General features: G+C 56.3%; 1 protein-coding gene across 1 annotated transcript; it reads right to left on the bottom strand.

Moving 5' to 3' along the window:
* Positions 1-237: 237 nt before the first annotated feature.
* Positions 238-11,379, bottom strand: PAK6 (p21 (RAC1) activated kinase 6). The gene is made up of 9 exons (XM_068535391.1): positions 11,346-11,379; positions 11,005-11,213; positions 9,502-10,137; positions 3,415-3,912; positions 3,158-3,291; positions 2,665-2,791; positions 2,439-2,564; positions 1,824-1,958; positions 238-405 (listed from the first exon to the last, which is right to left on the bottom strand). The coding sequence occupies exons 2-9, from the start codon at positions 11,206-11,208 to the stop codon at positions 238-240; spliced, it is 2,028 nt and encodes a 675-aa protein (XP_068391492.1). The 5' UTR covers positions 11,209-11,213; positions 11,346-11,379.
* Positions 11,380-23,632: the final 12,253 nt, after the last annotated feature.

Raw genomic sequence — 23,632 nt, 5'->3', positions numbered from 1 at the left:
AAGGGGTCTCCATCATCCCAAAGGCAACTGGGGACTCTTGGGAGGGAAAGTGACTGAGGGGCAGGTCCGGCCTGGCCCAGTGGGCTGAGGGGCAGGAGGGCAGGGTCGGGGCTTCACATTCAATCTTTGGAGAGAATACTGAGAGAATGAGGCAGGCAGCCAGGCCCTGTTGGCAAGTTGGTGGCCCAGTGTCCCCTGCCCGCGGGCACAGGTGGCAGGTGCATTCTGGGGCTGGGCTCAGCAGGTGGAGGCCTGCTTGCGGTAGAGCTGGATCAGGGGCACCAGGCACTCGGGCAGCCCCGTCTGCAGCAGGAAGGGGTGGTCCAGGAGCTCCTGGGCCGTGGCTCTCTCCTGGGGGTCTCGCACCAGCATCCGTTCCAGGAAGTCTCGCAGCACTGGGGAGACCTGTGGAGGCAGGGCAGTGAGAGGAAGCCACAGTTTGCAGCCACTTTGGGGTGACCCAATCTGCCTGGCCCCACTGTCATTTGAAAGTCTTAAATTCTCTTGTTTCTTACTTCCTGGTTCCTCCCAGGCTCAGTACTTTCTGGACTATCAGGTAGGTAAAGAAAGTCAGCATCAGTCCGGGAAAGGTGGCCAGTTCACCTATAGGGGGTGCTGGTGAGCAATGGAATTAGGATACCAGGAGAGCTGGGGAGCTGGGCTCCAAATACAGCCCATGCACCACGCTGCTTCTCAGGGCTCTCAGTGTTCAGGCTCTGTGGAAAGGGGCACGGGATTGGTACCCAGTGATCCAGTCCTGGGTCTATCCCTAATCTCCAGCAAGTTGTACTTTTCTCTAGAGCTCAGTTTTCTCATCTGTAAAATGGGCTAATGATAAAATGTGCTTTCCCTGTCTGCTGCATAGGGCTTTAGTGAAGATAAAAAAAGAGGTCAGGGAGGAAGGAGTGTTTTGAAAAATAGAAAAGGACAAAGTGGGACCTGAAAAAGGAAGATTCCTTTATTTCTCTAAGTCTTAGAGTCTAAGTCAAGGGCTTACCCTGGTTCATTTTGAGTCAATATTTTGGGATAAGGCTGAGTCTTGGGCTGTAACGGAAGGCTGCATCCTCTGGGGAATTAGCCAACTAGAAATATCTGCTAGTCTAGGGGGTCAGGAGTGCGGGTTCCAAGGACCAGCTGTCTCAGAAAGTGTTTCCTGTCTCTCCTCCCATCCAGCAGGGCTACAGAACTATCTTGCATTTAGAGACTGAGCTTCAACCCTCTGGGACATTTCTCACTCTGGCCACCAGATGGCAGTGCCATTCTGCAGCCCTGTGCTGAGCTGGCTGCCAGCAGGGGGTGCCCACAGGTAAGGGCTGTGGGTTTGGGTGGATTTGGCAGAAAAGCGTTACACACACACACACACACACACACACACACACACACACATTGGTTTTAAGGGAAGAACTGGCTCAGATGTGGTTAGGATGTACATTGCTGGAGGGCAAGCCAATTCTCTGTGATGGACTGGGAACACTGTGCCTTGGTATGCCTCCCCTGACAGATGGGGTAGAGGCGTTACTGCTCAGTTAACTTCTCTAGATTCTTTCCCAGGACATCAGGGACTCCCGCCGGCCTTGCTTTCCCTTCTTTCAGGCTCCCGTCAGTTGTCTGCAGGTGGAAACTTGTTGGAGTGACCATGGGAGTTTGTGACTAGGCTCCACACCAAGGTGCGGGATTTGTGTGGAGAAAGAGGAGCCTTTTCCGGGAGCCCGGGCCCTCTGGCTTCTGTGGGAGGGAGAGGCTGGGCTTGACAGCCCAGACTCTGATCCTTGAAGCCTCAGGAAAACGGGGCCTGCAGGGTCACACCTTGTGTACCGACTGACCTTGTGAGTGTTCTTCAGCTTGGGTGGGGCGCTGTCCCGGAGCCTCTTCATGGCTTGCACTGGGGAGTCACTGAAGTAGGGTGGCTCTCCATCTACCATCTCAATCACCATGATGCCCAGAGACCAGATATCCACCTGCAGGAGGAGAATGTCCCTGACTCCACTGGCCAGAGTCTGGCCCCTTGGTAGCAACATGCTGCAGCGGGAGGGGAGCAGCTGGTCCCAGGTTTCCTTGGTGAGTCGGCCTCCTTCCTGGTCACCTTCCCTGTGGTAGTTACTACCTGCGTGAGTGACCACTGACTGCAGGGGCACAGCTGTCAGCCACTCTCTTAGAAAGGCCACCACACATGGGGAAGCCTGGCCATACCCCAACCTACCCTTGAGCTTGGGGGAGAGCATTTTGGGGACCAGTTTGTGGCAGCAAAGTCACAGGCCAGAGAAGACCCAACCAAGAGTGGGAAGGGGGCAGTGGACATTGGGGTAGGGTATTGACTAAGTGGGAACCCGACAACCGGGGTTATTTTGGGTGGGGGGCTCTGGAGGAGACCACAAGTAGAAGAGCTATGTGTTCCCAAGCCTCTTCTGGGAGGACTGGGTGATGGAGGGAGCAGTTACCTCAGTCGCATACAGACACCTGGAGATCACTTCAGGAGCCATCCAGTAGGGGGTTCCCACCAGGGACTTCCTCTTAGGGACATCTTTGCTGATCTGTGCACAGAATCCAAAGTCCGAGAGTTTCACCTGGGGTTGGGGTGAGAGGGAGAAAGGGGAGTGAGTGGCGAACTAGGAGGAGGAGCCGTGAAGTGGGGTCGTGGGTGTGCCAGGTTGGGAAGGGCCCTACCCTGCCGTCGAGGGTCAGCAGGATGGAGTCGCTCTTGATGTCCCGGTGGATGACACCCTGGGCGTGCAGGTAAGCCAGGGCCTGCAGCACGGCCTCGCACACAGTGGCGATCTGCTCCTCATTCAGCCTGGACGGGGAAGGCAGGGCCACCAGTGGAAGAGCATGTTAGCTTTGGCGGGGCTGCAGGGCAGACGGGCTGGGCAGAGTAGGTGCCCCTGGTAGGGGGCCCCACAGCTCCTGGACGATGTGTGTGGGAGCCCAGTCAGGCCAGAACCCTGATGGAAACGGGCCTGGGCCTAGGCTGGAGACCTAGTGTCTTCCCCACTGCCCTGAGACCCCTGGGTCTGTTAACCCGAACAGATGGGGGTGGGCAGGGTGGCTCAGGACCACGTGACGGGCACCCCAATCATCCGGGCCTGAGGCTGCCTAATATCCCTGCCAGGGCAGTGGCGGGAGCAGCCAGCGCTGGGTCCCAGCCCTCCCAGCTGCCCACCTGACTTGGGAGATGATGTCCGTGAGGGCCCCGCCCTGCAGGAACTCCATAAGCACCCACAGCTCCTCGCCCACCAGGTAGCTCTTGTACATCTCCACCACGTTGAGGTGCTGGTAGTCCCGCATGATCACCACCTGGGGGCAGGAGGGGACGCGTGAGTGCCGGGCACCCTCCCCACTGCCCCTGCTTGCAGACGTCCAGCCTGCCTCCGCCATCACTGCCCGTCCCACATGCCCCGCCACGCCCTCTCCTCCCACCTCGTTAAAGAGCAGCTCCCTGCGCTGCTGCTTCCTGAGGTCCATCATCTTGACGGCCACCTGGCGGCCCGAGTGCTTCTCCCGGGCCAGGCAGACGATGCCCGTGGAGCCCTCGCCGATCTTCACGTAGCTGTCCAGCAGTAGCCGGGGGTCACCCTGGTCCACCACCATCCTGAGTGCAGCCTTGAACTGCTCGTGTGTCACAACGCCCGTTTCCTCACCAGCCAGGGCACCCTTGGCCACTGTGGGGTCCTGGGGCAGGTACAGGTTGCTGGTGCTGATCTGGGCATGCCGGGTGCGGGGGGAGCCTGCCGGGGAAGACCGTCCTGGAGGAGGGCCGGCAGCTGGGGCTGTGCGGAGGGACTTCTGGGGGCTGCTGGTATCCGAGGTGGCCAGAGGGCTGAAGGTCCCCACGGGCTGGTCTGAGGGGAAGGACTGGGCCTTGGCCACCAGGCTTGGGGGGCGGTCTTTCTGCAGTGGTCTGGAAGAGGAGTTGGGCTGCAGGGAGAAAGGAAGAAACAGAAAGGGGTTTGGCTGTGGGAGCATTTGGAGTACCCTTCCCAGAGGCAGGGGGTGGCTGCCGTGACCTCTGGACACGGGCAGGGTTGGGCAGAGCCGAGCTGGGCATCAGACTAACGTGGGAGGTGCCACAAGCGAAGATTTTCAAATGGAGCTGAAGCCAAACCATAGTCCTGCTTGAGAAGTCAACCCCCAGTGTTCCCAGGTGAGCAGACAAAACAACAGCTCTTTATATCCACACTGACCTTCCTGCGAAGACAAAGCCGAGTCCCTGGGGTGCCCTGGGCTGGTATTTCTTCCTTGGGTGACTGACAGCCAGACCCCAGGGAGGCCACCAGGAGGCACTCTGGGTCAGAGGCGTTCACAACCGTGGCTACCCTACCCAAGGGCCCATGCGGGCAGAAGAGGCCCTGGGCATAGGGGCGGGGGCTGCAGCGAGGCAGCTGTGACTGACTCCCAGGACAGGGCAGGGAAGCCACGGCTGCCGTCTGATAGTCCTGCTTGTTCCTGACAATGGGGAGTCTGCGCGTCTGTGCAGTGAGATTAGGTCCCCAACAGAGGACCACAGAGCCATGTTACCATCTTGGGGGGTCCTCAGGTGTCTCCTGGGCTGGGGATCTGGTGCTAGAGAGATCTGGAATCAGGAGGGTAGGTCCAGCCAAACCCAAGCCTTGGGGCCAGGGGTGAGGGGGTTTCCTCAGGGCTCCCCAGAGCAGCTCCTCCACTAGCCACATGGAACTCCTGGCTGATGACCCCCAAGAAGGAAGAGAAGGCAGGGGGCCTATCTTTCTGGTCTCTGGCAGGGAGGGAGGGAGGGAGGGAGGGAGGGAAGATGGAACTGAGCAGCAGGCTGGGCCCCCAGTGAGTCCTGCTCAGGCCCAGCCCTCCGAGCAGCCCCAGCAGGAAAGGGTCCCATCCCTGGGTTTCCCCAAGGAGCTGGCGAAGTGCAGCAGGACCCTTCCCAGGGATTATGTTTAAAAGGGCCACCTGGAGAGGGCGATATGCGACCTAACGGGCGACACCTGAGGAGCTGCAGAGAGGCCTTCCCGGAACATCTCAGAGCCCATCTCATAGGCGGTTGTCTAGGTGCCCAGAGGGTGCTGGTCCTCATCCTCAAAACTGAATCAGCTTCCAGGGAATCTACTCAAGCACTCAGCTTGGGCTGGGCTGCTTGAATCTGTGCCTTGGGCGTTACCAGGCTCAGCCAGAGTCCTTTCAACCTCTTCAGCACCCCTTCCCCCCTAGAATTCAGGGCCCTCACCCCAGTCCCTGGCCTTGCCTAGGATCGGGCATGTGCACGGTGCCTCTTCTGGCAGAGAGCCATGCTGTGGCAGGCTCTGCCACCCCCAGCCCCGCAGGCCCACTGAGTGTGCGCCAGCCTCTGCCAGGCCATGCCTGGCTCATGCTCAGCCCTCGAGGTGAAGGAGCCAGGAAAACCTCCCGGGACTGCCGTGACTACTCCATCCCCGCCCGGCAAGCACATCTGTGCAGTAAATGGATTGTCCCCGCCAGCAGCGGCACCCGACCGCACCCCCCTTTCCCTACTCTGTTGTGGTGGAGCAGTGGGAACTCCAGACTGGCGGGTCAGGACCTGGGCTCCAGTCCTGCTCCGCTCTGACTTGTCATGAATCTTAGGCCATTCCCCATCTCTGAGCCCCAGTCTCCTCTATGAAGGCACAGTGATCTGGGGAGCTGGATAAAATGCAGATTCCCTGGTCTTGGAAACGGCTTCAGTAGGTCCCTAGAGCAGGGACTCTGCAGTTTAACAAGGCCCCTGGCTTTTGATGTGAGAGGCACCTTGGACCACAATTTGAGCAGCTCTGTAATTCCATGGCCTTGGGGACCCTGTGGGAGGGCTGGGACTCGGGGTGGAGGGAGCATGGCCACCACCAAGGCTGTGAGGCCACAACCAGGAGCAGCAGGACCATGAGATGTCACCCGGTAGCAGCCTCCAAGGCTCTGTAAAAAGGCTGCCTGCTGGCCTGCGAGGCATGGACCTAACACAGAAAATGTGCTCTCTGAGCATCTGTGTGGGGCTGGGCAGAGACTGGGGATCCGAAAAGCTCCTAAAGCTGCTCTTGAGATTGCTCTCACGGCCCTTGACCTCTCTCCACTCTGGATTTCTAAGGAAGGCGGTAAAACAGTTTCCCTCTCCTTCTGGCCTCCCGGCCTCCTGCATGAGCTCTCCGCTCTGAGGATGATGGACACGGGGAGGGTGGGGACAAGTCATGCGGAGGGGCTGAGGAGGTGGGTTCGCTCCCCCTCTGCTGTCGAGGCCCCTGTGGAGACCCTGCCGCAGGTGCTGGCTGAGCTCAGGGGCCGAGGCTGCAGCAGGTGGATGGAAGCAGCAGACGGATCTGGGGGGGGCCAGCACTGACGTGGCCTGGGACATGGGACACAGGACACGGGGGTGGTCGGGCCAGGCTTGGTCTTCACCTCAGCAGGGTCTGGTCCCAAGTGCCCCTTTGTGGGCCTTGCTGCCTGTCTCCACAAGGAGGGAGATTTTACTTAACGTAACCACAAGAAAGGACCAGATGAAACGTGTTAAACCACTCCAAGAAAGGGAAAGGGGGACAAAAGGTGGAATTAATTGTTAGGGGCTCTGGATTAATTCTGGAGTTACTTGTGTGACTGAGGCCTCTTCTTGGGCAGGAAGCCACTGGAAAGAAGAGTTGTACATGGAGTTACAATGATGCCTCATGTTCCCTTCCCAGGCTAAGAAGACAGGGCCAGGCTCTCCAGCTGTGGGCTCGGGAGGCTGTTCTGTTAGTGCCGCCCAGGCAGAGGCCATTTCATAATATTTAAGAAATACTAAAGCCACTTTATTGAGGGCTTACCACCTTGACAAGGGCCTTAAATGCATTATCTCATTTAATTCTCATAGCCCTGTGGATTGTTTTATTAGCCCATGGGTAATATTATTATCTACATTGGTAGATGAGGAAACAGGCTCAGAGAGGCTAAGTAACTTGCCTAGAGTCACTAAGCAGTAAGGGACAAGGCCAGACTTCAGCCCTGGTCAGCTTAACCCCTGATCCCTATGCAGTGGTCCTGTTGGGGATCCTTGGCATGTAACCGAGTACATGGTACACAGTAGGTGCTTAACCAAGGTTTGCTGATGGTTGAGGTCTTTCTGACGTGGCCTTTCTGCCGCTAAGTGGGACCACTTCTAAATCTCCCAAGCTCCTAACTGTCTTACCTCTTTGGCCTCTCTGTCCCCACTTGAGGTCTCCTTTTGCTCTTTAGCCAAAGCGAGTGACTGCAGGCCAAGCTGCCTGGGGCTGAGTACAAGAGCTCTAGGGTCACAGACCCTCCTGCAGCCACGCCTGGCATGCTGTGGCCATTGGTGGCCTGCCCTCCCAGGGCACTAGTGCATGGACTGCTGCTTTAGGAGTTGCTGTGAGTGTCCAGAGCCAGCCTCTGGGATGTGCTGAGTGCGGAGGGCTGGCTGCTGGCTTGGTCTGGGTTCCCAGGGCCCAGGCCTTGAGGGAGGAGGAGGAAACTGAATGCTTCCCAACCATAGGGTAATTTGCTGAGAGCAGTGGTTCTCAACTGGGGGTGATTTTTTTTTCCCTCAAGGAACATTTGGCAATGTCTGGAGGGATCTGGGGTTGTCCCATCTGAGGGGTGCTACTAGCATCTAGTGCGTAGAGGCCAGAGATGCTTCTAAATATCCTTCAACACCCAGAAGAGCCCCTGCAACAAAGGATTATCTGATCCAAACGTCAATAGTACAGGGTTGAGAAGCCCTGGCCCAGAGCGGTTGTGGGGCAGTCTCGGCCCCGCCTTTCAGAGGCCTGGCTTGAGAACATCCATCTAGAAAGGTGTGCCCAGGGGGCCGAGAAGGAAACTACTCCCCTGGATTTGGAACTGTGGTGTTTCTGAGCCCCGGGCGAGCACCACCTGCCTCCTCAGGTGCAGGGGAGACCTCGTACAGCCCGCAGCAGTGGCCCACAGCAGGTGCTTTGTGGGTGTGCAGGGATGGGGGGTTGGCCTGCCCCCTGCTGTGGGGTGCTGGCAGGAGCCCAGGACCGTGCATACCAGTTTCGACACCCCCTTTCTCCAAATCCCTGAAACCACCCCCCACCCCAGCAGGACTCTCGAAGGGCACTTCCTGGCAGGGTGCACTGTCCTGCTCCCACCTTAGTTTTCTGGGGAATGTCTCCCCAGGGGCACAGCCTTCCAGAGACCCCTCGGCTCACAGGCACTCATGTTTTCTCACGGGCATATCAAGCCACGTCTCATCTGTTCCTCCCTAAAGCCCCCGCCCCACAGGGGATCCCAGCCTACCATCCTTTGTCCCAGTGAGGACTAGAGGGCACAAAGCCCAGAACCTTCCCTGGGTGCCTTGGGCTGGCAGTGACTTAGATGGGGTTGAGGGTCCAGGCCACCCCTCAACCCCCCACCGCTCCTCCACGATTGGGCTGGACACACTGGCGCCATCCCGGGAGGGGGGACTCCATTACTCATGCCGCTGTCGGTGGCGGTTTCTTAGGTGTGACTTACAACCCTTGTGCAGCCTAAGCTCATTTCTGCCCGACCCTCAGGGAGGAGCTAAAAGATGCCTTCATGGAAAAGCCTTCCCTCCCGCCTTCGGCTGACACATTCGCGACACCAGGGGGTTGTCCCACGCTCTCTGAGTCAGTCTTCTCATCTGCCAAATGGGAAAGGATGTTACTGTCACCACGGACAGGATGTCATAGGGCATGTAAGAAGCAAAAATGTTCTCCTCGGCCTGCCAAAAAATGTCACCATTAGGGCTCCCTTCACTGTTTCCCTTTTTACAAGAAAAATATGTGCATTTGAGGCTGTCACACATGCCAAAAGTCAGCTCTCCTGTTGCTCCCAGACCCAGGCAAATTCAATCCTCTAGCTTTTCATATGGCACACAGTATGAGAATAAATAATTACAGGAATGTCAAACAAAGCAAGAACTACTAGAAAAAGGGAAGGAAGGAAGGGAGGAAGGAAGGGAGGAGGGGAGGAAGGGAGGGAAGAATCCTCACTAGAGAAGGGGTAACATAGCCTATGGGAGAAGCAGCACAGAGAGGCTGTGCATGACCTCAGGAGAGCACTGGGACAAGCTGGGGGTCCAGGCAGAAAAAAGATCAGAAAAGGGAGCCAGAGAGACCCTGCCCCTCCCCCCACCCCGGGGCTGGAGCACCTACTTCTGCTGGGGCCTGGGTGGGGTTGCTGGGCACTGGGGGCAAGGGGAGGGTCTGGGCTTGTGGTTAAAGGTGCTGCTTTTTCAGGGGTGCCTGCCTCCCTGTGTGGTCTGCCTAGACACACCCCAGAGGGCAGGAATGTCAGCTGAGGCGTACCATAGGCCCCCAGAGGCCCCCAGAAAACGACCTGGCTTGCAACATCTGACTCACACGTGCTAAGCCTTTGGAGCACGAGGGCTCAGCTGGTTCAGGGTAGCTGATGATCTGTTTACCTCACGCTTTCCCCAACCCGACCCTGTAAGTGGGGAAGGCCGGGCAGGGCCTGTGTTCCCAGTAGACGCTGCCGGGCCAGGCTCCCTGCCCTGTCAAGAGTGGTCCCAGAGGGGGCCGCAGCCTGACCTACCTTGCTCTGTGGTGGAGGGCCTGGCTTGCTGCTGCTTGGAGGGGCGGCGGCAGGAGCAGACAGGAACATGCTTCGGAACAGCCTGCGCTTCAGGCTGCTCTCCGGGGCCTTAGGGCTGGGGCTGCCCTCCCCACCCGGCCTGCCTGCAGCCGAGCCCACCAGGCAGGACTGTGGCCGGGCCTCCTCAGAGCCATGCCCGGCAGTCTTGGGCCCCCGCCTGCCCGCGGCCGTGGCGGCCGAGGTGCCGGTTGGGGAGCTCTGCAGGCAGCGCTGCGGGGCACCCTGGAACTCGGTGGGGCCCAGGGACTGTGCCTTGGTGGCCAGCCCACTGGGCAGGACCCGCGGGCTCTGTGGCTCGGGCCGTGGCACGTGCCTGCGCCCTGCTGGTGCGGCCCCGTTGCAGCTGAGGTAGAGGCCACGGGGGTCCCTGCGCTCAGACTGGGGTCTCTGCAAGTACATGTCCGGGTCGGCGGCCCACTGCTCATCCCCTAGCAGCCCCAGGGACTGTGCCCGCCGCCGGCTGGTGGGGCTGCGGCCACGCAGGGTGTTGGAACTGATGACTGACAACTTCTGGATATCGTTGAGCAGCCCCGAGATGTAGCCGTCCGTAGGCGCCGCGCTGCCCCGCACCACTGTCTGCAGGGGAGGGGGAAGAGCGTGGTGAGCCTCCTGTCATGGCAGGGAGGGGGCGCTGGGCGGGGACCAGGTCGGAGAGCCTCCCCGGGGGGCCTCGGGGAGGAGCACCCATGGACCTCGCTTGCTGTGTCATCCATCTATTCTTAATTTTTCAGCCCCTTCCCAGGGCCCACAGCGGGCCAGGCCTGTGCTGGCGGACGGATACAGGGAGAAGCCTCATTTTCACGGGCCCACAGTCTAGCAGGGCAGACAGGTGAGTAGCCATGGTGTTGAATCCAGCGTGCCTGATGGTGCGGGCAGCTGAGCTTGGGGAGCTGGGGAGACTGCAGGCCCTGCCTGGGGCCCGCTGCCGTTCTCCAGCTCTATCTGTGTGTGGCCTTCCAGGTGACACGCACCAGTCCAGGGCTCTCCTCCCCACGTACTGGCTTTGTGGCCTCCAAACCCTGACAGGGCCCTGACCCCAACCCCTATCAGGCTCTTGCATCAACCCCTCCTGACCCACACAACTTAATCCCCCGGGTCTGTGAGAGCCCGCAGCCCCACAGGGGCTGCAGGTCCAAATTTTGCATGGCACACACTTAAAGATTATTTGTTATCTGAAACTCACATTGTATTGGGCATCCTGTATTTTTATTTGCTAAATCTGGCAACCCTACCACCCTGTGGAGAGGGACTCCCCAGGATCCTCCTCCCTGGGTCACCAGGGAGAGAACGAGAGGCTGATTAGCAGGGAATGAAGACATCCTGGCTAATTGATAGCTGGTAATCAGGTGGTTCTTCAGGTGCCTGCGTGGTCTTGCCAGCAGCCCTCTGTGAAGGGGGATGGTCTGAATCCTCCCCCTCCGCCATCCCTGATGCCCGCCTCACCTTCATGGGCTGGAGCTGCACCCGGGTGATGCGTGAAGGGTCCACCACGGGCTTGGGTCGCCGCAGTGTGTCCAGGATGTTCTGCCATTGTGGGGGGAGGCCCACGAACTTGCCTTCTTTGGGGTCGAAGGAGGTGTGGACGCGGTGCTGGAAATTCTGTGGGGCCGAGATCTCAGGGCGTTTCTTTTTCTTCTTGCGGAACATGGTGCCTGTGTGGGGAAGGTCAGACTGAGTTCCAGAGGGGGCGTCACAGGAGCCTGGCTCCGGGAAGGACAGGTGGCCGCAGCGGGTGCTGGGGCCCCAGGCTCCCTCCCCCGCTTCAACCCCCTGCACCGGCCCACCTCTCAGGCCTACTCCCTCAGGGAAATGGCTAGCTCCCCGCAGAGCCGTCCCAGAAGCAGCAAAAGCCCCATAAATAAGCCAACACAGACTACAAAGGAGGAAAAAAGGTGTCTGTCTTCTCATCTGTGCCAAGTCCCCTGCTGAGGAGGCAGAGCCTGGGGGTGTGTTTTTATAAGATCCAAAGCCCATGACAAATAACATTCCACCGTCGAAGAATTAAAAGGGGGGTGGGGAAGAGGGAGGAAAGCTGGCAAACTCATTTTACGAAGTATGATCTTGATTCTTAAACCAGATAAGAATAGTACAAGGAAGCCCCCTGGTGGCGCAGTGGTTAAGAATCTGCCTGCCAATGCAGGGGACACGGGTTCGATCCCTGGCCCGGGAAGATCCCACATGCCGCGGAGCAACTAAGCCTGTGCGCCACAATTACTGAGCCTGTGCTCTAGAGCCCGCGAGCAACAACTACTGAAGCCTGCGCACCTAGAGCCCGTGCTCCGCAATAAGAGAAGCCGCTGCAATGAGAAGCCCGCGCACTGCAACAGAGTAGCCCCCGCTCGCTGCAACTAGAGAAAGCCCACGTGCAGCAACGAAGCCCCAACGCAGCCAAAAATAAATAAATTAAATAAATTTAAAAAAAATAGCGAAAGGAAAATTTGAACCAATTTCACTTCTGAACATAAATGAAAATCCTAAACAAAATTAGCAAATTGAATCCAATCGTTCGTTAAAGGGTTTTTTTTGTTTGTTTGTTTGTTTCTTTTATATCACAGTCAGCTCGGGTTTGTCCCAGGATGGTTCAAAAACAAAAACTGTTAATGTGACATACAACTTCATAAAAAGTCAAGCTGCTGATTCAGAGACATGTTGCCCCATCAGGGACCAAACTAAAAGGGCCCTCATGGTCCCCAGGTGCTCGGCCCTAATGCTGGAAAGGCCCTGAGCTAAGGGCACTGCTGGGGTGGGTGAGGGCAGCTATCTTAGGGGAAAAGCTCTCCAGGAAGAGAGAGCCCACCTCCCTCTGTGTCCCCTTCTCTCTGGTCTCAGAACTCTGATTGTACAAAACATCACCTGCAGTCAAACCTCCATCCCTCGCCTTGCTGGTCTGGGTTTGCCTTAGGCCCTATTAAGCTCTAACAACAGCTCTGTGTGACACCAGCATTCAGATCTGAGAGAGGGAGACTGGAGACCCAGGAGGCAAAGTGACTCTTCCAAAGTGCTGCTCTGGCCTCACCTTCAGGGAGCCCTGGGCTGGGACCACATGGAAGACAGGGTTGGGGGTACCCACTAGAATGCTATTGTATTTGAAGTGGCTCAGAATAGCTCAGTGCATTTGTGTGGGGCAATGGGTGCTAAGGACACTCAGTGGGCTCTTGTGTCAGCTGGAAAAGTCACTTCTAGGTTTGTTTCAACATGACATGTTTGTTTCTTGAATTGAATGCTTGGATCATTCATCTATCTACAGAACTGGATAGATCTGTGCCATGGCACTCTCTTTTTGTTCCTGCTCCGGAGAGAGAATTTTCCTGGTCACTTTCACAGGTTCTGGAGCAGGTCACAGATCTGGGAGGCAGCTGGTGCCACTCGGGAAGGCAGGGGGCTCAAACAGCCAAATCTCTCCACTAGGCATTCACCAAGCATGAATCAATCTGAATCCATGTCATACCTCTTGGAATGGCAGCCACTTTTTGGGACCTTGAGGTTCAGGAAATCTACCAAACATACCCACCAGGCAAAGCCACGTGTGCAGGAGCCCCAAGGACCAAGGACTTTGGAATGAAATATAACTGTTTGAGTTACAGGTGAGTTGCAGGGAGTCTTCCACTAATTTGGGGAGACTTTGAGCGAGCTATCTAAATGATTTGAGCCTCAGCGTTCTTCATCTATAGAATGGGGTTAATAAAAAATAACGCACAGAGTTTAGGGAGTGTTAAGTGAGCGAATTCCCAGGAAAAAGGGGCTGTTTCTCTTGCTATGTTACCTCTCCGTGCATCCTGTCTCTCACCTCAGGTCCCTGCAGACATCAGAACGTGAGCAGATCCAAGTCTGGGAGTGATGTCCAACTCCTTTCCTCTCGGAGTCACCTGGCAGGGGTCATGCCTGATTTCTCGTTCTGGGGCCCTCGTCACCTCTCCATGACATAGACTCTTCATGGCTTGGTAAAGCTTGACCTCCTCCCTGTAGTCTTTGGCTACAGAAGAGTCTCAGTTCTGCAATTCTGTCCTGACAGACCCTCTATCTCTGGATTAGCTCAGCTGATGGTTTCACTCTCCTCCCCACTCTGTAAACCCTTCTGGAGGTGTAGGGACACAGCCTAGAGTTGCAAAAGAGGTGGCTAATACTTCCCTCTCCCCCCACCAGAACATCCCTGGCCCCAACTCCCCAGCCTCACCCAAAGGCCCAGCGTTTGCTGCAGGAATGCACGGGGAAAGCATCTTGGGTTTTTTTTTTCGGTTTTTTGTTTTTGGCTGCACCGCAGCACGCGGGATCTTAGTTCCCTGACCAGGGATCGGTGGAACCCTCGCCCCCTGCTGTGGAAGCATGGAATCTTAACCGTTGGACTGCCGGGGAAGTTCCTGGAAAGCATCTTTAGCAAATGGTCTACATGACACTGGGATGCCCCTCCTGAGTCCACCCTAATAGCAATTCCAGAATAAGTTCTTCCCACAGGCAGCAGGAGGGGCCTGAGGAGAAAGGACAGTGCAGAGTCCTAGGATCCAGGGGTTAACAGGGGAGGTGGGGAGCTGACAGAAGCAATGAACTGAGCTCAGGCTTTGGGGGAGGGGGAGTAGAGATTTAGAAATCAGAGCCAGCCACTTAGCTAGCGGGAAATCCACGCCTAAAGGGAGGCTGCCAGGACTTGCCCAAAACCATGGTGAGGCCAACACTGCCTGGGACAGTATGATTGTGTACATAGAAAAATCTACATACAAACTTTTGGGATTAAATGTGAATTTTAGACGTCCCCAAGTCAAGGTCAATATAAAAAAAAAATTGTATTTTTGCATACCAGCAACAAACAAATAGAAAATGAAATTTAAAAAAAGATCCTGTGATACAATGGGAAATAGACGATTGGTCTTTGTACACCCCACAGCCTGCCCCCCATTCCTGGCACAGAGCTCTTAAAACTCTTGGAATCCCCAGAGTGACAAGAATGTTGGAACTTTCAGCCTCCCCATTCCCACCTCTGGGGAGGGAAGAGGGGCTGGAGATTGAGTTAATTATCAATAACCAATGATTTAATCAATTGTGCCTACTTAATGAAACCTCCATAAAAACCCCTCAGAGACAGGATTCAGGGCTGGTGAACACCTCAAGGTCCTGAGAGGGTGAGGCGTCTGGGGAAGGCATGGAAGCTCTGCACCCTTCCCCCATACCCTGCCCTATGCGATATGCATCTCCTCCACTTGGCTGTTCCTAAGTTGCATCTTAATGAACTGGTCAAAGTAAAGTGCCTTCCTGACTTCCACCAGCCATCCTAGCAAATTATCAAATGTGAGGAGGGGGTCGTGGGAACCTCAGTTATTAGCCAGCTGGTCAGAGGTACGGGGACCTGGGCCTTGGAACGCGAGTGCAAAGTGGGGGGCAGTGTGTGGGGCTGAGCCTGAGGAGTCTGTGCTAATCCAGGTAGTTAGTGTCAGAATCAGATGGAATTGTTGAACACCCAGTTGGTGTCAGAGAGTTGGAGAGATGATCTCAGGAGGAGAAAAACCCTCTCCTTTGCTGTCCAAAGTGTTATTAGGAAAAAACCCCTCAGACACCCTTTCCCACTTTACATTAAAAATATCAGACACCTAGGAATAAATCTAATCAAAGATGCGCAAGGTCTCCACATTGAAAAATATCAGACATTAAAGATAATAAAGAATGTTCATAGATTGGAAGCCTCAATATTATAAAGATATCCATTATTCCCAAATTAACCTACAGAGTTATTGCAATCTCAGTCAAAATCCCAGCATACTTCTTTTGGTAGAAATTGACAAACTGATTCTAAAATGTACAGAGAAACATAAAGAATCAGGAATAGTCAAAACAATCTTGAAGAACAAAGTTGGAGGGTTACACTACTAGATATCAAGATTTATTACAAAGCAACCACAATTAATACAGTGTGAAATTGGCACAAAGACTGATGAGTAGGCCAGTGGAACAGAAGAGAGAATCCAGAAATAGACCCACTCACATAAGGTCACTTAATTTATGACAAAGGTGACACTGCAATATGGTAGGGAACAGATGATCTTTTCCATAAATGTACCTGAAGCAATTAGATATCCATATGAAAAAAAAAGGAGTCTGGAAAAATGAATTCATATCATATCCCCAAACTAATTGGATCTAAATGTGAAAGGTAAGAATAATAAAGCTGGTGGGAGTGATGGTGGGGGGCAGGAGAGAGGGTAACCCCTAGTCTGGCCATCCCCTGCCCCAGGTCTGGTGTGAGTGCCTATGGGGAGCCCGAATTTGATGGGCTCTCCTGGAGCCCCTGACCTGCTGGGGCCCAAACCTATCCACACCCATGGGTGCCGAGGACAAATTAAACTATCAAGGTTTTCTTTGTCCAAAGCAGGCCTAGGTTAGGAGTAGGAAATTCTTTCTAAAGATTTCACCTAGACTAATTTGTAAATGCAGTATGAATATAATGAATATTTGAAGGAAATACAGCAAAATATTCATTGTTGTTGTGTCTGACTGGTGGGGTTCCAGGTGACTTCCTCCTACCCCATCTTTCTACTCTTCTGAATTTTCCTTAAAGATGATGGGCTGCCTTTCTAAAGAAAACAAAATACTTTTAAATAAAGAAAAGAGTGATCCACGAGCACTGAGTTTCCTAAGAGATACTCACCCACTTAAGTATCCGATGTTGCCAGGTCAGTGGGTGTCAATCACCTGAGACCCAAGCATCCCCTGCATCTCTCCAGCTCCATGTCCTGGACACACACACGAATGCCCAGACAGGGGCCCTCACTTGCCATTCCTAGGTCTCCATCTTCCACCCAGTTTCCCGCCTTCTGACAAGCCCAAGGACCTCGGGGCTGAGGGAGAGGGGGTGCTGAGTCAGCCGTGAGGTTAAATCAAATCAGGCCATGCCCGCCTTTAAAACTGCCATCCGAGAAGCACCACCTCTTTGCATCCACACTCCACTCACCTAGTGGAAGAGCTTTCCCTAAAGAAGGTTCTCTGGAGGAGGAAGGAGGATGCTGTTCCCTCAGCGAGCCAGTCCTGCCTTTCCTTCTGCCTAGCCTGACAGAAATGATGTGGGCCTCGGCCACTGAAGTAGAAATGGGTAGAGGCAGGGCGCCAGCTCTGGCTCAGGGTGACCTCCGCTGCCCGAGCCCCTCCCATCTGGTCTGACACCTCACCCCAACGCAGTGGGGGGAGGTGCTGAGGAGTCTTTCTCAGGCTGGGATGCACCTTTGAACACTCCTCTTCTGAGAATGGCTAGGACATCACCTTCCAGCCAGCAGGCTGGCCCATGACTGGACCAGAGAAGGATGCCCATCACTGGGGAGGGGAGGGGAGGGGAGAGCCCTGCCCCAACCAGCTTTAGAAGGAAGCTCCCCTGGCACAGCTCCTGCTGAGGCTGCTTCCTCCAGCCAGAGCCTGGCAGATGGGGAGCAGGTCAGTTCCTGGCACAGCCTTCTGGAGGAAATGCTGCCACACCCAGTAAAACTGAGGGTGGAGCTGGTGGGAGAGTTCAGGGAGCCACAGGCCTGGGGTCACTGAGGGGTGAGACTATCATGTCAGAGGAGCAGGAGACTCCAGAGAGAAAGGGAAGTAACTTTTCTTGAGCACCTACTACGTGCTAGGCCCTTTCTAAGCACCAACTAACTTAATCCTCACAACGAGCCTGGGAGGTAGGAGCTATTATTATTATCCACAAATCCAGATGAGGCTCAGGGAGGTTGAATAACTTGCCCAGGGTCACAGCACCAGGAAATGACTGAGCTGGTGTTTAAACCCAGATCTGGTTCCAAAGCCCTGCTCCGTCCACCATGCCCACTCAGAGGGACTCGGGCTGTTGTTAATCTCCTTCCCAGGGGTCTCTGTGAACAGGAAGGGGGCTGGGCAGTCCGTGTAGAAGCGGATGGGCCAGGGCCAGCTCCCTCAACCAAGATTACTAGGTTCTTTCCTGGGCTGATCTGTGAGTCAGAGGCCAAGGGAGACTGGCGCTGTCTTGACTTGCAGGCTGACCCTTACTTTGTTTGGAACCAGGGCTTGTTTGTCTGTGTTTTTTGCCCTGCAGTGGTGGTGGTGGGGTGTTCTAAAGAGCTTGCCTTGGCAGCTGTGATGTCAGGGCCTGGCATACACGGAAAGAGCCGCAGAAACAGCAGGAGAGTATTTTCTCCAGCACAGGTCCACATCCCCTCCGTAGGGTCTCAGCCTCAAGTCAGGCAACCAGCAGGCCTGGCTTGAGGAGTGGTGGGCAGAGCTTTGTGGCTGATGTTAGTGTTCCACGGTGCCATGGGGTCTGGGTGGTGAGGGCCCCCAGACCAGGCTCTGTGGCTCAGCTGGTCCAGGGTCTACAACAGGGACAGCAGACAGCTGTGCTGGGTGGGTCACCCCCTCAAACTGCTTTTCCTCTTGGGGAGGAGACATCTGTCTGCCAGGGCCTGGGGCTCCAGGGCCACCAAGCTGTTGGTTCCCCAACCAGAACCATGGAGAAATGAGTCTGCACTTAAGCCTCAAACCAGAGCGCAGACTTTCCAACGAGCACTGCCATTTGAGGCAGACCCTTGGGAGTGAAACTGCCTGTTGCAGACGTGCTCCAGGACTTCCAGAAGTCCTCTTGGGAATCAACTTTGGGGCCCATCTTGGGCCAGCATCAAGTGTCTTCCTAACCTGTGGCCCCTGCTTTTCACCAGAAGAGCTGGTGTCTGACGTGGTTGCCTTGCCGCCCGGCTTCCAGTGAGTTTTGGCTGTTCCCACACATCGAATTCCTTTCAAGGAAAGGACACTCAGCCCACTGAAGGGATCCACGAGAAAGCACTACAGGCTGGGAAGGTGGTTTCCAGAAAGCGAGTCTGAAGGAGATTGCAGCCACTCTGGGGGGAGCAGGATTTGGTTGGTTGTGTGAGTTTTGGGATGTAAACTGTCTGTTAGGATGAGGTTGGTGGGATTCCCCTCCATTTCCAGACTAGTGGGACGAGAGAAGGCAGCTGCACCCGGGGCCCTGTTCCCTCTGAGGGCCAGAGAGTGAGAGTGGGGTGCACGCCTAGGCTCCCCTTGAGGGAGGCATGGTCGGCTTGTCAGGGCTGAGTGCGGGCTCAGCGTGGACCTGGGGCGTGGCGTTCCTAAGTTCCGCTTGTGATCCTGGCCCACTCTTCCTCTCTAAGCCTCAGCATTTCCGGGGCCAACAGGCGCATGGACTTATTCACTTCTGCCAGCTTCTCCAGGTACAGTGAGGAAAGAAACAGCATCTGTCCTAGTTGGAGGGGCTGTTTTGGGTATTTTTAGTAATTGTCACTCAGGGAGTGCCTAGTATAAGCACCAGGCTCTGGGCTGAGCATTTCACACACAGAATCCTCGCCACGAGCCGGTGAGGTGGGCCTATTATTGTACCCGTTATGCAGATGAGGAAACCCTTGTTCAGAGAGATTAAGTGACTTGCCCAAGTGGAGCAGCAAAGAAGGGGAAGACCCCTGTTTATCTGATCCAGATGTGAATAAGGCTGCAGTTAGCTGTCACCTCCCACCACCCCAGCCTGTCATTCTCAGTCCCACGCAAGACGCTCTGTGACATCGAGATAGAGGTAAGCCCCTGAGTCCTAGAGCACTTACAAAGGTACCCCCACTACTGCCACCATCCAGTCACAGAGGGGCTGATGGAGGACGCTGCCACCTCCAGAGTTGGGCCCTTTCACCCCGAGGTCTGCTGCCCAACCTCTTCATAACGCCCTTTGGGAACTGTCATCCCACACCCTTCCGTGAAGAGGAATGTGCCTCGAAGGCCTCTGGTTGAGAATATCCTGGACAGAAGCCAATCTTTCATTGGAGTATTCTCATCAGCCAGGAAGAGCTTTCTCAAATTTTAGTTTCTGGAGTTTGTTTAAATATGAAATTATACTATTCATTCACTTATTTGATAAATTCATTTGTTGTGCATCTGCTCTGCTCCAGGCTCTGGGGACCATGGTGAACAAAACAAAATCCTTGCTCTCGTGCAGTTTAGCTGGCTTTTCCAAATAGATGTTGCCAGACCCCACCCTGACCTGCGCCACCCACCTGTGGGACTTACTGACGGGGTCTGGCCTCCCCTTCGCCCCTGCCCAATTTTCAATCCCTCGGTGGCATTCAGGAGCTGGTCCACGCCCTGCTCGCCTTGCTCCAATGAATTCAGTGATGGGGGGCTCCTCCCCCTTTCGGAGGCCCCTGCCCTCCGTCTCTCTGTCCCCTCACAGCTCATCCTTCATGTGGCGCTGAGCTCTGTCCTCCCTCAGCTTCCACCAGGGGTCCAGGCCTGCCATCCGCCCTCTTCACGTGACATGAGAGGTGGCACCCCAGCACTCTTCCTGTCCCCTAGAAATACACCAGGGGAAGGGCCTGAAGAGAATTTCATTTGCTCTTCTGCCCAGTTGTCCCCTGTAGGGTGGATGGGTCCTAGACCCAGACTGTGGCCCTGACTGCCACTGCCCACAGGCACTAGTTAAGATCTGCCCAGGGCCACTGTGTGGAAGTCTGAAGCATCCCCGGGGTGTAGAGCAGTACGCTGAGGTTCTTCCGACGCACTGGAGTGGCCCAGAGAGAAGCTGAGTGTGCAGGGCAGGGGGCACTGTGCACAGAACACGCCAAAATGTCTGGGCTCCCCACCCTTGTTGTCATTCCCACACTACAGGTCCCAGTGAATCCCCAGGGGAAAGATAATGGGGCTGTTGTTGAAAAGAATATGATAATAAGTCTCATTCAATCACTTGTGTCAACACTCCAGCTGAATGAGAGGCCGAAGAGCTAGGCTGGCCAGCCAGGGAAGGTCAATGTTGACTCAGGCCTGACTTTTGGGCCCAGCTCCAGCCTGCAAGTGCTGTGCTGCCGCCGCCATCCAGCAGCAGCTCAAGCCGGAGCAGCCCTCTGACCTCTGTTCACTGTACTTGGAATCCTAACCGCTTCCCCAGTCCGCAGCACTGGGGTTTCCTGGGCATGGCATAATCTCCAAGGGAGGAGTGAAGACTGGGAGAGCTGCAGGCCAGGCACCTCTTCACTACCCCCGATTTTCATCAGCTTCCACATATAGAGGCTCGAGACCTCATCACAGAGTCCTCAGTGGCTAGCCAGAAAGAATCTCCAGAGTCCCCAAGTCACAGGATTAAGTCCCCTAGTCACAAAAAGATTATGTTTTTACAGCCCTTAACTTTCTGTATCACTATATTGTTCCCCTCCTCACTCCAAGTTCACAATACTGCAGTGACATGGGCCAAACCTGTTTTACTGGGTGCCTCTTAAGAATGGCAAGTGACTGGGGAGAGGAAGGAGGGGCCGAGAAAGGGAACGTACACATACACGTGTATAAAGTGCCTAGCACGTGTCAGACACTGTGCTAGGTGCTTTTCACTAGTGCATTTAATGGTCACGACTCTACGAGGTAGGTTTTATGAGCTTAATTTTACAGGTGAAGAAACTGAGGCTGAGGGAGAAGTAATTGTCTGATATGGTGAGTGTGTAGCTGGGAATCAAATCCAAGCTCCAAGCTCTTGCACCATGCCTAGTGCACCCAGAGAAGTCAAATGACCTGCCCCAGATCACACAACTACTCTGGGCAGAGATAGGACTGGAAGCCTCAAGCCAGAGTCTCTCTCTCTGCCCCAGGCTGCGCAGGTGGTAACAGTGTGCCACCTATGGACAGGTGAAGCCGTGTGATGTGTACAGAGCACGCTGCTGTTTCTGCTTCCAAAGCGCGATTCCCTTCCAGAAATGGCCCCTTCTCTGGGGCCACCTTACTACCCACCCTGCACGGACCCTCTGCCGTTACTTTATTCCCATTGCTTTGCTCTAATGTCCTCCACAATCTCTTGCCACACAGCCAGACCATTCTCAAAGTTCTCCAGGAGAGGAGGGCTCGGGGAGCTTAACCTTTCCCAAAACTGGAGGCTAGGCAGGTAGCCTCCTGCTGGGGCTGTTCTCCTTTATCAGTTATCATTGTGACTTCTCACAATTGCCCTGTGAGGAAGGCATGATCACCCCCATGTTATAGATAAGGACATTACAGTTGGGAGAGAAGTAAAGCAACTTGCTTAAGGAATCAAAGGCAAAATGCCAGAATTCGAACCCAGCTCTTTCTGGTTCCAAAGATGTTCTCTACCACTGTCCTATATATGGCCTGAGAAGAACTCACAGCAGAGCTCGCACCAGAATGGGGCAAGATACAGAAAACGCAGCCTGCACCCTGGGAACTCCTCATGTCTTAGCCCTTGGTGCTCCCAGCAGCATCTCCCTCCCAGGGTGGATGCCACTCACTGGGTGTGGGCAAAGCTGGAGAGATTTTAGCAGGTTGGAGAGCTGGGGAATGAGCGGGCGGCAGGCTGGGATCTGCCCAGCAGCACCTCTGGCTGGGGCTGCCTCCCGGCCTGCTCAGCACGGACGCTGGGCCTGCTTCTGCCCTTCCTGTTTGGGAGCCTCTTTCCCAAACAAGAATTTAAGTGCACTGGCCTTGGTGACATTGCCTCGCCCCTGACCGGTGGCAGCAGACGGGAGGACAGGCGGAGGCTGGGCCAGGAGCCAGGGCGGGGCATTTGAAGCCGTGCGCGCCTCCAGCGGGACGAGGCGGGTGAAGTAACAAGGCACATCCACTAAGGACTGAGGAATGGCACCTAGTAGGGACCACTGCCTAACAGTACCGAGAACGGGCCAGCCCAGGAGGGCCACCTGCCCGCCCACTGTCCCAGCCTGTCCCTCACGGAGATCCCGAGAGGGCCCCTGGACACCCTCCCAGGGCTACTCACCTCCGGGCCGCCTTCCCTGCCTCCTCGTTCTCCGGACTCCTCACTCCTCAGTGGGCAGAGCTCTCAGGCACCGAGGAGAGGGAACTGGGGACCTTCGCGGGCCAGTCCTCCGAGGCCTGGGTGGAAACAGGTCAGAAATTCATTGTGACCGATGTAGTTAAGTGTCCCCGCGGATTTCGCGACTGGCCGGAATCCAGAGCATTCGGAACCGCCGCCGCCCGCCCCCGCCCCCGCCCCCGCGGCCGCCCGCCTCCGGCTGAGACACCTTCTCAGGTGCAAGCGAGCGGAGGCGGCGGGCTCCCCGCAGGGCGCACGGGGACGAGGGGACAGCGGGCTCAGCGCTTCCGGCCCCTCTGCTCTCCTAGCTCCGACCCAGCGCGGCCACCGGCCCCGCCTCGGCCGCCCGAGTGAGGCGCCCTCTGGGACGAAGCCCCCCGCCAGCCTGGGCGCGAGGGCCGGGCGCCCACGCGGAGCGAGGTCCGCTGCCGGCGCCGCCGAGTCCCCTCGGCCCGCGCCGGCGGCCCCGCACTTCGGGGAATGAACACCCGAGGACCGGGAGCCACGCGTGCGGGGAGGCCTGTCCCCCGTCCCGGTCCCTACCCGGGCAGGGCTCGCAGCACCCCGGTGGTCGGGGCACCCACCTGCCGAGCGGGAAGCCCCTGGAGCTCTGGGAGAGGCCGCGGGAGCCCGGCCCGCCCTCCGCCGGGAGGCGCCGGGAACGACGAGGGGAGGCCGCGCTTACATGTTTGTGCAGCGCCGGCTTCACCTGCCGCGAGTTTGATTTCGGGGTGTGGCCTCAGGTAGGACGCCGCGAACGCAGAGCCCGGGAAAAGCCGCCGAGGGGCGCAGGGGCCGCGGCCAGGAGCCTCTCTGCCCGAGGGGCGCCCCCTTTCTCAACCCTTTTCCCCCTACCCGCTCGGCTCCGGCTCCCGCCGGCCCTTTGCCTTCCGGTGCTGGCCCCGGCCGCCCGCTGTGACGTACACGTGGCCCCTCGGACCCTGGGCTGCGGCCTAGAGGCCTGACCTGGACTGTCCGCCGAGCGCCTCTGTGTAATTAACTCCTTCATTTGCACTGCAGACGCACACTCGGGCGGCGCGTCCCACCCGCCCACCCTGGAGAGCCCGGCTGGAATCCTGAAACCTACCACCTTGGCCTGTCCCGTCCCATCGCGCGACAAGGCCCTACGGCTGTCTTGGGGTAGCCCCCTTGTGCAGGCAGGAAAGTGGGATTTAAAGAGATTCCAATTCCCTTGTCAGACCCTGCTCAGTTCTGAGAGCCCTCGGGCCTCAGGATTGTAAGGGACCTCTCGGGAAAGAAAACTTCCAGGAGCCCCGCACCCCCAAACAG

Source organism: Eschrichtius robustus, chromosome 1 (assembly GCF_028021215.1).
Source record: "Eschrichtius robustus isolate mEscRob2 chromosome 1, mEscRob2.pri, whole genome shotgun sequence".
Taxonomy (NCBI): domain Eukaryota; kingdom Metazoa; phylum Chordata; class Mammalia; order Artiodactyla; family Eschrichtiidae; genus Eschrichtius; species Eschrichtius robustus.
This window is presented reverse-complemented; position numbering and strand designations above follow the sequence as displayed.

Bases quoted from the DNA above. Each gene is read 5' to 3' on its own strand.
- PAK6 (XM_068535391.1), bottom strand. From the start codon at position 11,208: ATGTTCCGCAAGAAGAAAAAGAAACGCCCTGAGATCTCGGCCCCACAG. The intron at 10,138-11,004 runs GTGAGGCGGGCA...CCTCCCCTGCAG, and splicing joins TGCAGCTCCAGCCCATGAAG to ACAGTGGTGCGGGGCAGCGC. The intron at 2,565-2,664 runs GTAGGGCCCTTC...CCCCAACCCCAG, and splicing joins TGCTGACCCTCGACGGCAGG to GTGAAACTCTCGGACTTTGG.